The sequence below is a fragment of the Limulus polyphemus genome, unplaced genomic scaffold (genome assembly GCF_000517525.1).
Source record: "Limulus polyphemus unplaced genomic scaffold, Limulus_polyphemus-2.1.2 Scaffold1678, whole genome shotgun sequence".
NCBI classification, from domain to species: Eukaryota; Metazoa; Arthropoda; class Merostomata; order Xiphosura; family Limulidae; genus Limulus; species Limulus polyphemus.
In genome coordinates this window covers 52,928-66,687 of record NW_013667288.1, presented here as the reverse complement: position 1 = coordinate 66,687, position 13,760 = coordinate 52,928, and the positions used below count along the sequence as shown (strand labels likewise).

General features: G+C 34.8%; 1 protein-coding gene across 2 annotated transcripts in view; it reads right to left on the bottom strand.

Moving 5' to 3' along the window:
- Positions 1-13,760, bottom strand: part of LOC106464529 (laminin subunit gamma-1-like) — a 91,621-nt gene that overhangs the window by 25,966 nt on the left and 51,895 nt on the right. Inside the window, exons 1-3 of one of the 2 annotated variants that reach the window (XM_013924674.2) lie at positions 11,870-12,438; positions 1,893-2,078; positions 1,517-1,634 (exon numbers count right to left, since the gene is read on the bottom strand). In XM_013924674.2, coding sequence (XP_013780128.1) covers positions 1,517-1,634; positions 1,893-2,078; positions 11,870-12,014 — 449 coding nt within the window. In that variant the 5' untranslated portion in view covers positions 12,015-12,438. Of the gene's footprint in view, positions 1-1,516; positions 1,635-1,892; positions 2,079-11,869; positions 12,439-13,760 lie in introns of those variants that run through there. The other variant, XM_013924673.2, reaches the window with a different exon arrangement.

The window sequence follows — 13,760 nt, the reverse complement described above, 5'->3', positions numbered from 1 at the left end:
TAGTTTAAAGGTAAAGTTTATTATTGTTTGTACGTAAGTCTACTAACGTTACTACTATATATATATATATATATATATATATATATATATATGTATATATAACACGTGTTTAATAAAGTTTTCTATTCTGTTTAAACATTGCTTCAATATTTTCCTTAATACATATATGTTTAATGTTACTAAATGAATAATACTTAATTATCATAAATCTCATTGTCACTTGAATTTTTCCATCGGTAAGTGCATCTGCTTTCCCTCTGGTTTAAGTACTTTCTTTCCTGGATAAGGAAAAAGCCTGGCAGAATTAATACTCATCTATATTTCTAAATCATTAGATTCTACATGACTTTTGACCTTTGAAAGTTTAAAAATTACCAGGGCTAATAATCCATATCCTAAATGATTAAAGTTTTCCTTTTAATCGGTGAAACTTGGAAACTTTTTTCTAAGACTAAACATAGCACCTTATAAAAAACCTCTGTTTCAAATTGTAATGAACAAGGCTGAATGCTTCATGATGAGAGCTTGAAATCTTAATAGCACAGTTTGTAAAACATTGGTATCAAAACACAAGTACAAACAAGTCAGTTTCCAAATAGAACACTGATTTTTACTGTTTAAGATCATTACAGTATGTATTGTTTGATGTAAAAAAAACAACTGACAGTTTTGTATTTCGTTCTCATCTTACTTCTTATTAGACATTTTGACAAGCTATGTAAACCTAATGATTATCTAGTTGCAAGTTTTGCAATATCACTTTATGTTGTGTTCCTGTTTTGTACAATGAGATATATATATATAAACCACATCATTCTCAAAATATAAAATTAATAAGGAATTTACACAATGACCTTACCAACAACTCCATGTCTATTATGCTAACATATGTGCCTAAAAAAAGATGTTGAAACGATTCTAAAGGTAAATAAATACCTACCTAAATTGTCAGATAAAAAATTAACAGTACTAACACAGATCTGAAAGGCAAAATTTAAAAAAAAAATTATAAATCACAAACAAATATTCTACTCTTTAATTTTTATGTGCAAAAACGTCTATAAAGATCATTAATAAAAAATGCTGATGTTTCTAAAAATGTAGACATTGCTGTGAACAACTGCAAATTCTGTTCATGAAACAGTTATGCCCCCACTAAAACTATGCTCTATTTTTAATTCCCCCCCAGTTTGATGATGTAGTACCTGACCACAAGATGGGGGCAGATTTTCTATGTACCAGTGATTTTTTTTACACTGAACTTAGACACATATTCTTCAAAAGTTAATCAGGTCTAGAACTTTTTATGCAGTACCTGTTATACAAGTTTGATCAAAATCCATCCTTCCAATCTTGAGATATCCAAGATAGAAGTAGACGGACAAATGAACAGAAGAACACGTGCATACAAATATTCCCCTTTCTGCGATACTTCTCAGTGGGAAATTTAAAAGTTAAGACAATTCTTTGAGAGTTCTTTAATGTGATGTTTGTGATATTATTGTCAAATTCATACCTGCATCCTTGTGAACTGAAATCGTAATAGTTGGATGCACAACGTTCACACTTTTCCCCATCTACCCCAGGTTTACATTGACAATGACCCTGCCGGTTGCACTGTAAACTACGAGAACCTAGAAAAAACAAAGAGATTTATAAAAAAATAAAAAAAGCTATAATATTTATACATTATAATAACCTTCAAAAAGAGAGAGAAAAGCCTAAGTCTTTGCTTGGACAAATTCATTTAATGCAAACACTTTAAAGCAGTGAGTGGTAAAACAACCAAGACATATTTTACAAAAGGATAACTCACAAGGCACATTGCCGATAACAATCAAGTTTACGAGTAGATACACATTTATGGGTTAGTATACGTGAATAAAACGTACCTGTTGAATCACAGTTGCACGGTACACATCTTCCATCATCTCGCTCGTAAAAGTTTTCTTTACATCTCTCACAATGTGGCCCATCAGTGTTATCAGTGCACTCTATGCAATGTCCGCCATGTCCCGTGCGTTCATAAAGCTGTTTGTCAAAGTAACACTTATTGGATCTGCCGTTACAATTACAAGCTAGAAAGAAGACATAATAATTAATGTTAAAGTTACGAGACATATCAAAATGGCTAAAATTGATCTAGAGTGATATATCAAAAACACCCAACGATCTTGCATTTTCAGGTTTTAGTAAACTGTAGCAGCACTTGTATGTAAGCATGAAACATAAAAACTTGAATTTTAATATGATGTTTAATTTTAGCAGTTATGAATAAAAAGTAATAATCAAATAATAATAATAATACATCCGCGAGTGAACATACACCCATTTCTAATACTAAAATAAATCGTTCCGTCTTGGTTTAATACCTGTAATCCTTTTTCTTTTGTTACTTACTTTGTATATATGGCTAATACAACTCGATACTTATAATGATGCCTATCAACAAAACCGCGCCGAAAACCGTCCCAAAATGGCTTAAATTTTCTGGAAACTGAACATTTGATGAATGTAGTTAAAGCAGGTACAAGCATCACAGTTCTAATAAATAAACAGACAACATAAAAAAGGGATTTGATCTTAAATTACGAAATGCTCTTGGTAATTTCTGGAAAATATGCTATTCATACAATAACGTTAAAGATAAAGTTATCGAGTGAGAATAATCATCAAGCTTCTAACGCTTTAAAAAAATAAATAAAACTAAGTTATTAACGGAAAATTTTTAAAAGGTCAATGATCTTCCGATTCGCACTTCTTAAAACTCTTACAAAACTGTTTAGTGCAAATCTCTTATCACATTAGATATTCTGAGTTTATTTATGCCCAAGATAGGACAATCGCCTTATTCTCACTTCAAATATTAACTTGTGGTTTAGGTCGTTTAGTGGGCACGTGATAGAACACTCAGTCACTATGTACAACAAAACGTCAAAACGCACTAATAAGGAAACGACAACAGTAAATTGCACTCTCCAAATCAGCTACTATTAGATCATGAGATAACACCAACCAAATCCTTCCAGTCATTCCGTGCCAAATCTAATGCGAACGAAACACAATCTCAATTATACATATGGTTCAATTTCTCTAGAGAGAGAAAGAGCAAGAAAAAAAAACAACAAAAAACGAAAACACAAGGTACATTGGAATACACGTAACCCGATGGTTTGACGTGTTCTGTATAGTTTACAAAGGTATTCATATATCATTTTTTACACAAGGGAAAGGTGAAACGTACTTTTGACAAACTTCATGCGCATTAATACTTCGTAATCTCGCCCAGTTACCTTTCTTTCAGATTGAATTGATTATCTTAAGTTTGTATTTTATTGCAATCTAGGAAATTAGTATTATACAGTGTTCGGTTTTGACCCAAATGTTTGTACATTGGTATACGTGAGAGACAATTGGTCCCCGAGATCACATACATACATGAATTTTGAGTGTATTAATGTCACAGTTTGCATGTACTAATGTTTATATATAAACATGCGCGCCATTCAGCTCCCGTCTTATGGCATTTGTTAATATCAAATATTTTCTGTCATATTTTCAGTGTATAAAATCCTCAATTAAATTATTAATAAATAGGTATTTTCAGTATAGTAATTTCTTGTAACATTTGCTCTGACTGCCTGAGCAACAACTTCGGTTGACACGCAATCTGTTCTGATTGCCTGAGCAACAGCTTCGGTTGACACGCAATCTGTTCTGACTGCCTGAGCAACAGCTTCGGTTGACACGCAATCTGTTCTGAATGCCTGAGTAACAGTTTCGGTAGACATGTGAACTGTTCTGAATACCTGAGTAACAGTTTCGGCAGACATGTGAACTGTTCTGAATACCTGAGTAACAGTTTCGGTAGACATCTGAACTGTTCTGAATGCCTGAGTAACAGCTTCAGTAGGCATGTGAACTGTTCTGAATGCCTTAGTAACAACTTCAATATGCATGTTAAGTATTCTGACTGTCTGAGTAACAACTTCAATAGGCATGTTACGTATTCTGACTGCTAAGTAACACCAGCAGTTAATTGATATCCACCACCGATATAATATGAGGAATGCTCGTGTAACATCTTTAATTATCATTTCAACAGTTTATATTTGAATATGATATTCATAATTTTCTCACTTCAACCTACTATTTATAACTTATAGCAGCAACAACAAAATGCTACCGTGTATGTGGGTATTGTAACGATTCTGTGGAATCTCCACTAAAAATTTGAAGTTAATCAGAGTATCACAGTAAAGATCGAGGTCAGCAAGAAAACCAGTGTGCTAACATTATGATAAACACACTTTCCAATGATTATCGTAAATTAATTGGTATGAAATCATACTAATTCTCCTCGGAGCAACATAAAACAGAACTCGCTACACAAATCTCATGCCTGTGAACAAACAAAGCTAAGATTACAAATACCAGGTCAGCTGGAACCTTCAGTTTGTGGGTTAAACAATCATCATCTGTTTTCGGTACAAATATTAATAATATCGTATTACGTACAGAAAACACCTGTAAGTGTTCACTAAAGTTAATTACGTAATGGCCCAAATACACGGTAATTCTGACTTATTCTCTGTTTTGAAACAGTACGCAGTCATTTTCAAAGTAGTATTATTGTCGCACTTTATTCTTAATAGATTTTAAAATTATTATATGCTGAACGGACAACATACATGAAAATCGATTATAAGAAAAGAGTTAACTGCGTATAGCAGTACTTATTTTTGAACTGACAGATTAGAGGAATGGCAGATAGTCAACAGCACCCACTGCCAAATTTTCGACTACTTTTGTCTGACAGTCACTTTTATAGAGCACCTACGGCCCCAATGTACGGATCGCGTTTTTCCGGCAACGGGCTACGAACCGTAAGTCCTTGGATTCACAGTCTCAGCACGCTAACTACTAGACTCTGGCCCTAGATAAATCGTGTCTATCTTATTTATTTATACGCACGTGCGTGTTACACAAACGTTCAAATACTATGTGATGATAACTTAACTACCAAAAATATAGAGGGTTAAACTGTGAACCAAAAATATAACTCCATAACTCCGGTGATAGAAACATAATTTTTTAATTTTATTTTTCCCATTATAATGGTAAGCCTTTTAATGTTCTGTACGAACAAGAACGCCCTTTACCTTTTGAATTACATTTTACATCAAAATGAAAATACATAACAGTGGTGTGGGAAAGAGTTGTAAAGGGGGAGCGCTTGGCTAGACATGCAGAATATAACAGCATAATTTACAGTTGCTATACAAGTCAAATATGTAAAATTGGGGGTGGTAGAGCACCCCCGATTCCAACGCTTCTGCACAAATATGTCAGTAGGCCGAATTAAAATGCCGCGTAGAATTCGAAGTGATTTACACTTGTGTCGCTCAAATACACTTAAAATTAACAAACAGTTAAAATATAGAGAAACTTTGAATTTTAACCATCTAATATATAAAGCTAAGTTTGAGTCTCTTTGTTCGCACCTTTCAGCCATCTGTTCCTTATACGTTTCCCCATTTCATGATCAATCAGTACCAAACATGACACGGTGATACAATATTACACGAGGACGGTCATGAAGGGGTTGGGGGGTTGGACCCCACATCTTCTGTATAAATAAACGTCAATATACGTATGCATCTGTTCCTTATACGTTTCCACATTTCTTGATCAATCAGTACCAAACACGACACGGTGATACAATATTACATGGGGACGGTCATGAAGGGGTTGGGGGTTGGACCCCACTTCTTCTATATAAATAAACGTCAATATACGTATGTATCTGTTCCTTATACGTTTCCACATTTCTTGATCAATCAAGACCAAACATGACACGGTGATACAGAATGACATGAGGAAGGTCATGAAGGGGTTGAGGGTTGGACCCCACTTCTTCTATATAAATAAACGTCAATATACGTATGCATCTGTTCCTTATACGTTTCCACATTTCTTGATCAATCAAGACCAAACATGACACGGTGATACAGAATGACATGAGGAAGATCACGAGAGGGGGGATGGGCCTGGACCCCCATCTAATTTCATATCTAATTTCGGGAAAAACTACCAAATCAGCACATCTTGACACAGTGACATGAGGGTGTGGTTGGATCCCTCGTTTAATTTCATATCTAATTTCGGAGAAACTATCAATGTTGTATATCCCTGAGCATAAGAATGAACTATGTAACCACTATTGCTAGAATTCTTGAAAACAGTATGTCTTTCTTTTCAGTATTGGTACCTTTATGTATTTTACTGCAATTTTAATGTTTATTATGTTAAACAAAAACAGAATCACAATTTCCTATCCTTTGTTACAAATGAGTTTTTATTTCACACGTCCAACGGATGGATATACCAGCTAGTTTCAAATAAGAGGGAAACTTTAATGATAGTGTTGGCGTACATCATATTGTTAGCGTGTAAACATCGACTACTTCATATAAAGTGTATTGTTACTCAGTGTTTTAGACAACGACTTGGTGTGGTGTATATGTTACTCAGTGTTTTAGACAACGACTTGGTGTGGTGTATATGTTACTCAATGTTTTAGAAAACGACTCGGTGTGGTGTATATGCATACAGCAGCATTAGAATTGAAACTTAGGTTTTGTTGAGCATCAAAGATATACATACAAGCAGACTTAGACTAATACATATAACAAGAGATGTGAATATAGGAAAGTTTCACGTTGCTTTGAACAGCGGTCAAGATACTGTAAATGAAAAATCGTTTCCTTAGATGTAACACGATTAATACTACCTGACGAATGGCTTCTCCCTGAAACGTTGCAAGTGATAATAATAAAACGCGATTTTTTAATATTTTGTTGTTGTTTGAGGTTAACCACAAAGCTGCACAATAAGCGGCATAGGATGAATGTTCTATCATATTCGTGTCAGATCATCTGATATGTTACTTACGTAATAATGAATTGGCGAGGGAAGATTGACATAGTTTGATTACAGTAGTTTCGCCTTATCATAACTATGACATCACACATTTCGATTGTCCTTCTGTTGTTTGTTCAGTGTGGTAAAATTGCTTTATCTTCAATGTTTATGTGGTCACAAAACCTTGCCAACAGACTACTGTCATTTATTTATAATTACAAAAGCGTGGCTAGGTGTCCTTAACATCAATCCTCATAAACTTTGAGCTTGTAACTTATATATTTTATTACTTAATATTTTTGTCTTTAAAACACACACACAAATCACGATTCGATATGAAAACCAACAACGAAACAGTCTGTTTATAACTACACGTTGGTTGCAACAACGTTCTTCAACTTCACTAAGTTTGACAGGTACAGACCAACGTTGGCGTGTGAAGTGGGTATTTAGACTACAACGCCCTTCTTGCAAGTCGCCACCGACCTACACAATGAAAATCGTTTCACATCTTTCAAGGATAAAGTTACATTTACAGAAATGAATATCGTAAAAAAATCGTATGAAAATGTAATACCATAGGAATTTTAGCGTAATAAATTGGGTCATTGATTCTATGTTTTGAATTTTAATAGTTTCAAGACACATCTTGTACGAGACTTTGCCTATAAAGGTTTGAAAATGACAGTTTCATACGATTTTGCCAAAGATTTCACTTTGATATAATTTTATATCATTACGTAAACTCCCCTTTGAATGTATTGCTCGAAGACGAATTTTGTGTATATTTATTTTTATACAAGGCAATCATGTTTCACACAAAACACTATATTACCTCGGCTTGAAATTGAAGGAAATTGTATGGTATAATTATTTTTTATTATCAATATAAATGCTGGGAGGAACACCATTTATAAAACACGTGGTAAGCACAAAGTCGGATCAAGACCACAGTGGGCCTACAGTCAACTAATTATTTGGTATTATCAAAGTAAATTTGGCGAGGAACATCATCTATAAAACACGTGGTAAAGACAAAGCTGGATCACAGTGGGCCTGCAGGCAACTTCAGTTCTGTGCTAGCCTCCTTCTCCACAAGCTATCAATTCTCTATATTGAAGTTCTAACCAACAATACATTTTTACCAAACATAGAGCTTTTAAAGTATTACACTTCTCAAATTAACAAACTATCTGAGAAATATATTTAAAAAACATAATAACTGTTGGCCTTTTGGTGCCGTTAACCTGGGCCTGGGAAACATTTTTCGCGTATAGTGTGCGGTTAATAAGGGTGAGCAACAGCGACCCCTTCACTACAGGAAGCCAAAGTAACGCAACAAACCTTTCTCAAACGAGTAAGCTGTACTTACATGATCTCTGAATCGAACTAACATTACCAATGTTCAAAGTGTCCACCTTCGTTACAATACACGTGACGTTTGTGACATAGAATATTTTATAAACAATTCGCATGGCATACAACATAATTAGTATCCGTATTATCTTTATGGGAGTGGGAGTTAGTTTATGGGTCACCTTGTACATGATACTGGTGGTGCGTGAAATTATTGCTTCAATATTCTAGTTACAGGTTGCGACTAATCTATGATGCCCTCTAATAAGAAACATTGTATACAATGAAAATTACTTATATTAATGGTATCATTAGTATTTGATAGTCTGCTTTAATGATGTTGATTTTCACGCATAGCTACTCCAGGGTTATCTGCGCTTTCAAGTGATAGGCAGTTCGGCACGATAACCACTGGGCCGCTCAGCGTGTGCTTTCCTAAAGGCTTTCATAATAAAAAGCATTCAAAATTGCTTAACAGTATTCACAAAACACTAAACTTCTAAATCCATGATGAAAACATAATTCAAAATCATTTTACCGCACCAAGGCAGATCATTAAAAAAAACAATAACACTGGAATATATGTTAAGGCCATGGGTATGAAGAAAAAACATTCAAAATTAAAACAGGTTATAAGTATAAAAATGCGAAGGCGATGAAATAAAAAAAATTAAAATTTCAGAGAAAATTCATCTTTAAAACTATGATTGTAATCTACTAACTTTACAATAATTTTTAAAGGTGACATTCCTCTAAAATCATATATATTTGGAAACATACAGGTGATACACACAAACTAGTCACAAATAATGAATAATTGCAATTATATGCAGAGGTGTAGGAGGCAAATTAAAAGTGGGAGGGGCAAGGTTCATTTAACCCAGTGAAGAGAGGGAATGTCTACCACAGGCGCACCCATTAATGCCAGGGTCCAGGGCTCGATTTCGGGTCTTGGAAGCACTTGGGTTCTGCTATAAATTTTACGAATTCTTCTGCTTTTCCTGAGTGTAATTTTCCTAATTTTGATGCATTTATACTGGGACATATTGAAAAGTGGGGGATAATCCCCCCCCCCGCTTCCTATGCCACTGAAATGGTCAAATTATCATTAATACATTATTGCAGGAAATACAAAATAAAAACAAACAGCAAATAACTCGTACTATGCACTAGTATTTTGTACTTGCTTCAAACAGTTTGTTTGGTTTGGTTTGAATTTCGCGCAAAGCTACATGAGGGATATCTGCGCTAGCCGTCCCTAATTTAGCAGTGAAAGACTAGTGGTCATCACCACCCACCGCCAACTCTTTGGCTACTCTTTTACCAACGAATAGTGGGATTGACCGTCACATTATAACGTCCCCATGGCTGAAAGGGCGAGCATGTTTGGTGGGACGGGGATTCGAACCCGCGACCCTCAGATTGCGAGTCAAGCGCCATAACCATGCTTTAAACAGAGGTACATCTTATTCCTATGCTACCATAAGTTTATCAATGATGGTTGTCAAATGTTGTTCCAAATGTCCTTCATAATTCAATCAAGTTGTTTCACCATCTCTGTAAGCCAATCAGCCATAATATTAATATGATAATTTTTTGCAGGCCAAGCCATGGTTGAGTGTGTTCTATCGAACTCTTTTTATTCCAGGTATCGCTTCACCACATTTGCTACACACTTAGAATCACTGTCTTACTGGAAGGTGAATTTCTGCCCAACAGGTGTTGTTCCCTCAGAAACAACATGATGGGTAGAAACCTGCTTGTATCCCTCAGCAGTAAGGGGGGGTCAAATTTGTAGATTTCTAACCCTAATGGCTGATATGAACCCTACATTTTTATTTGTCTCTTCACATGCTTCACTATAGATGTTGACCGCGATACCGTCTCTTCTCTGCCATCGAACAAACTATCATGATTGTTGCAAAAAAAAAAGTATTTGATTAACCTACAAAAAAATATTCTTCCAATTTTGTTATCTCAGTGTTTGAATTTTGATGCTAAATTCAGCATTCTGGTTTGGTTTTCACTAGTTTTCAGAAGCTATACATCTATTGAGACCACTTCGTGTTTATTCGTATCTTACTGTTCTGGAAGTAGCATCCAGGCCTGTACTCCAGCTTAACTACTAGCAATATCACTATTGGACTGTCATGTATCACGTAAAGATCACGTCTTGAATTACTTAACATCAGTTTTCAAAGTTTCTATATGGTTACTTCTGAAACATGAAGTTTCGCCTAAACCTGTCGCATGGAGTTGCCTTCATAACCAAAACTTTGATTTCTAAAGGTTTGTCATACAGCATTTATGTAATAGGAGCTACAAGTTCATTACCACATTACTGCTGGGAATAGTATGCCTGATTTTATTTTTATACGTATTATGCTGGCGTGGTACTACTGGACTGGTTAGATGAGAGCTAATACGGTGAAAATATCAGCACGTGACTATACTTTGGTGCAGTTAGTTTTTATAAACAGAAGGGGAGAAACCCCACAATATTTGCATTTTACACCCATTACATTCACCCTTTCAATAATTATTTCCAGCATTGTAATTCCCGAAATGTATATCGTGAAGATAACCCATACCAGAAGAATTTTATTGTTTAGTAAAAGTAAAGGATTATAAAATATAACATATGAGGTATAAACGCTTTAAAATGTCGAGTTAAAAAACTCAATTAGTAACAAATTTCGAACAACTAAAATTAACATAAAAATTACATACTTTACGTAAAGTGTTTTATTATTTTATTGGGTTTCCCTTCAGTTGTTTTTTAGTTCCTGTTTTTTTAATTTTCATGTAAATACTTTAAAGAAACAATTAAAGTACGCCATATTATCACTTCAGGACTGCATGTGTTTTTCACAAGTAATCTGCATGTGAAATACGGTATTCTTTTCTTTTTTCTATTTGTATTACAGTGTTACAGCAAACACAATCGACAACAAGACTATTTTTTTAAAAAGATCAAGTTGTAAATGGGGATCCTTTCAAGTATTCTTCGTGTTGGATAAAACAAAGCCAAGAGTTTATTTCAAGTTGCATAATTGGGTTATCGTAAAAAAGGGCGTTTTCACTTGAGTACATCCTACTCACGATAAGTGAAATATTGTAATCCGCATCAATAAGAATATCCAACCCTTAAACCCCTCGATAATCCTCGTCCAATGCGGTTTAATAACAGAGACTAATTCGTATTACATTACTTGGGGTTAGTCCTAATAGCTGTATACTAAATATGGTTAATCTTTCAAGCAATACACGTGACATTTCAAGCACTTTTGTATTGAATATACTCGTATCTTAATTAATAACAACAACTGTTACCGAACAACCAATAAAAAAACTTTAATTGATGATTTACGTAGTTGTAACTATGGTGACTAAAACTGACATGCCTTACTAACTTATCGACATTAATTTGCTAGAACTTTAAACCAGATGTTTACATTATTTCACAGCCATCAACTTATCTGCAAAATCCTTTTTTTTTATCAGAATCAGTAATATATGTTTTTTTAAAACTGTACAATATCTATGATTTTGTTTGTTTCACTACTTCAGTATTTTATGTGGTACTTACGCTTATACCAAATGTTCCTCCTGTTTCCTTCATCGCGTGCTGATACAGATAACTGTACGCAAAATGAAGCCAGTGCAATCCACCAAAGCACGCAACAAATCAAGGGACGACTACTTTGGTGATGCATTGTACGACAGCCGATCATACTGAAGAATTCGCAATAAAGGGGGTTTCCTCCCTCTCTTCTTATTTCTTGTAAATTACAGTGTACGTGGACTTCAACTACGAACTAAAGTAACAGAATCACACACATCGAGAAAAGAAATACAAATACCGGGCGGTAGAGTACGGAAGCAAAGTGTGTAGCTTGCAGCTAAAAAATGTGGGTCTAGCCCTATAAAAATTGCACCTGTGCGAAATAATGGAATTAATTAGCTTTCACCGAAGAGGGAAATGAACCTATTGTGCACAGCTGTTCAGTTTTTGAGTATTTTCACCTACTGTTCAAAGACTGTATAAATTCTTTCAGCACTAGGTAGTAATCAGTTTAGAAATAGATCCAGCACTGAATCCACATTCACAGATTCTTACAGTTCTCTACTAACCCGGGAACGACAGCGGTCCTGCACTGCGGAACACGCCTGCCAGGATCGCGAGCCCGTAAGATAATTTAAATACTCGTCAGGCGTTCCCACCAACGATAACTTGCGTTCGTACGATAAGTATACGACCCCATTCGCTATCTGCGAGCTTCTCTGTAAAAGCTAGTATTTGGTCGTGCCTATTATCAGCGAGAGGGGGTGGGGGGAACTTTAGAATTGCGGGTACCCTCACCAAAGCATTATGTTGCAAAGATTAATACATACAAAATTATTAAAAATTCTCAATTTAAATAGCAGGAATACAGATCTTTAAAACAATTACAGAAACAAAACAGGTAGCTTAAAGTGAAAATGAAATCGCAAAAAACGTAAACAAACAAGCATAAGGTTTGTTTGTTTGTAATTAAGCACAAAGCTACACAATGAGCTATCTGTGCTCTGCCCACCACGGGTATCGAAACCCGGATTCTAGCGTTGTAAGTCCGCAGACATACCGCTGTACCACTAGGGGGCACATAAGGTTTGAAACATATTGTTGACATTATTTCCTCAAGCTACAAATCTTTATGTTGACTCTCCTAAATATTACAGCTTTTAGACGATGGAGTCAAAATAGGGATTTGTAGCTTGAGTAAATAATGTCAACACTATGTTTCAAACCTTAACCTTGTTTGTTTACTTTTTGCGATTGCATTTTCACTTTAAACTCCCTATCTTCTTTCTGTAATTTTTTGAAGATGTGTATTCCCCATTTTAAATTAACAATTTTTAATAATCTTGTTCCTTTATTTTTTTATGTCCATCATGAACATAAATCTGTATAACAGCAATGCTGTCCTATTTGAAACTGTTTAGTTTTAAAGGAATATGTTGTTGGTGTATGATGCTCTCTCGGGAAACAATGACAACCTTTGGATTGGATTCATGCATATTAGATGGCTATTACTTCTGATATCATTGCCACAGTGTTATTATTGATAGTGGCACATGTTATATATATAGCTACTATATTTATACCCTGTATCTATATGGGGAGTCTGTAAATACTGGGTTGGAGAGACTACTGAACTATACTGGAATGGTGCATGGACTGGATTTTGTAAATGCCCGAATTTTATACATGGCTAGTATATATATATTGATGTGACGTAAATGAAATTATCACCGATTGTATTGTAATAACGGAGTAGAGAAGAATAATTCGTCTTGTCAATGTGTTCTAAAATAACAACCAGCCTGTGTGGACATTGATGAAAAGAGAATTGTTTAAAGCTCAAGATACAACTGTGCTAATTAACTGTGTAGCGAATATTTGTACATACGTTTGACTTGTTTTAATATATTATTTT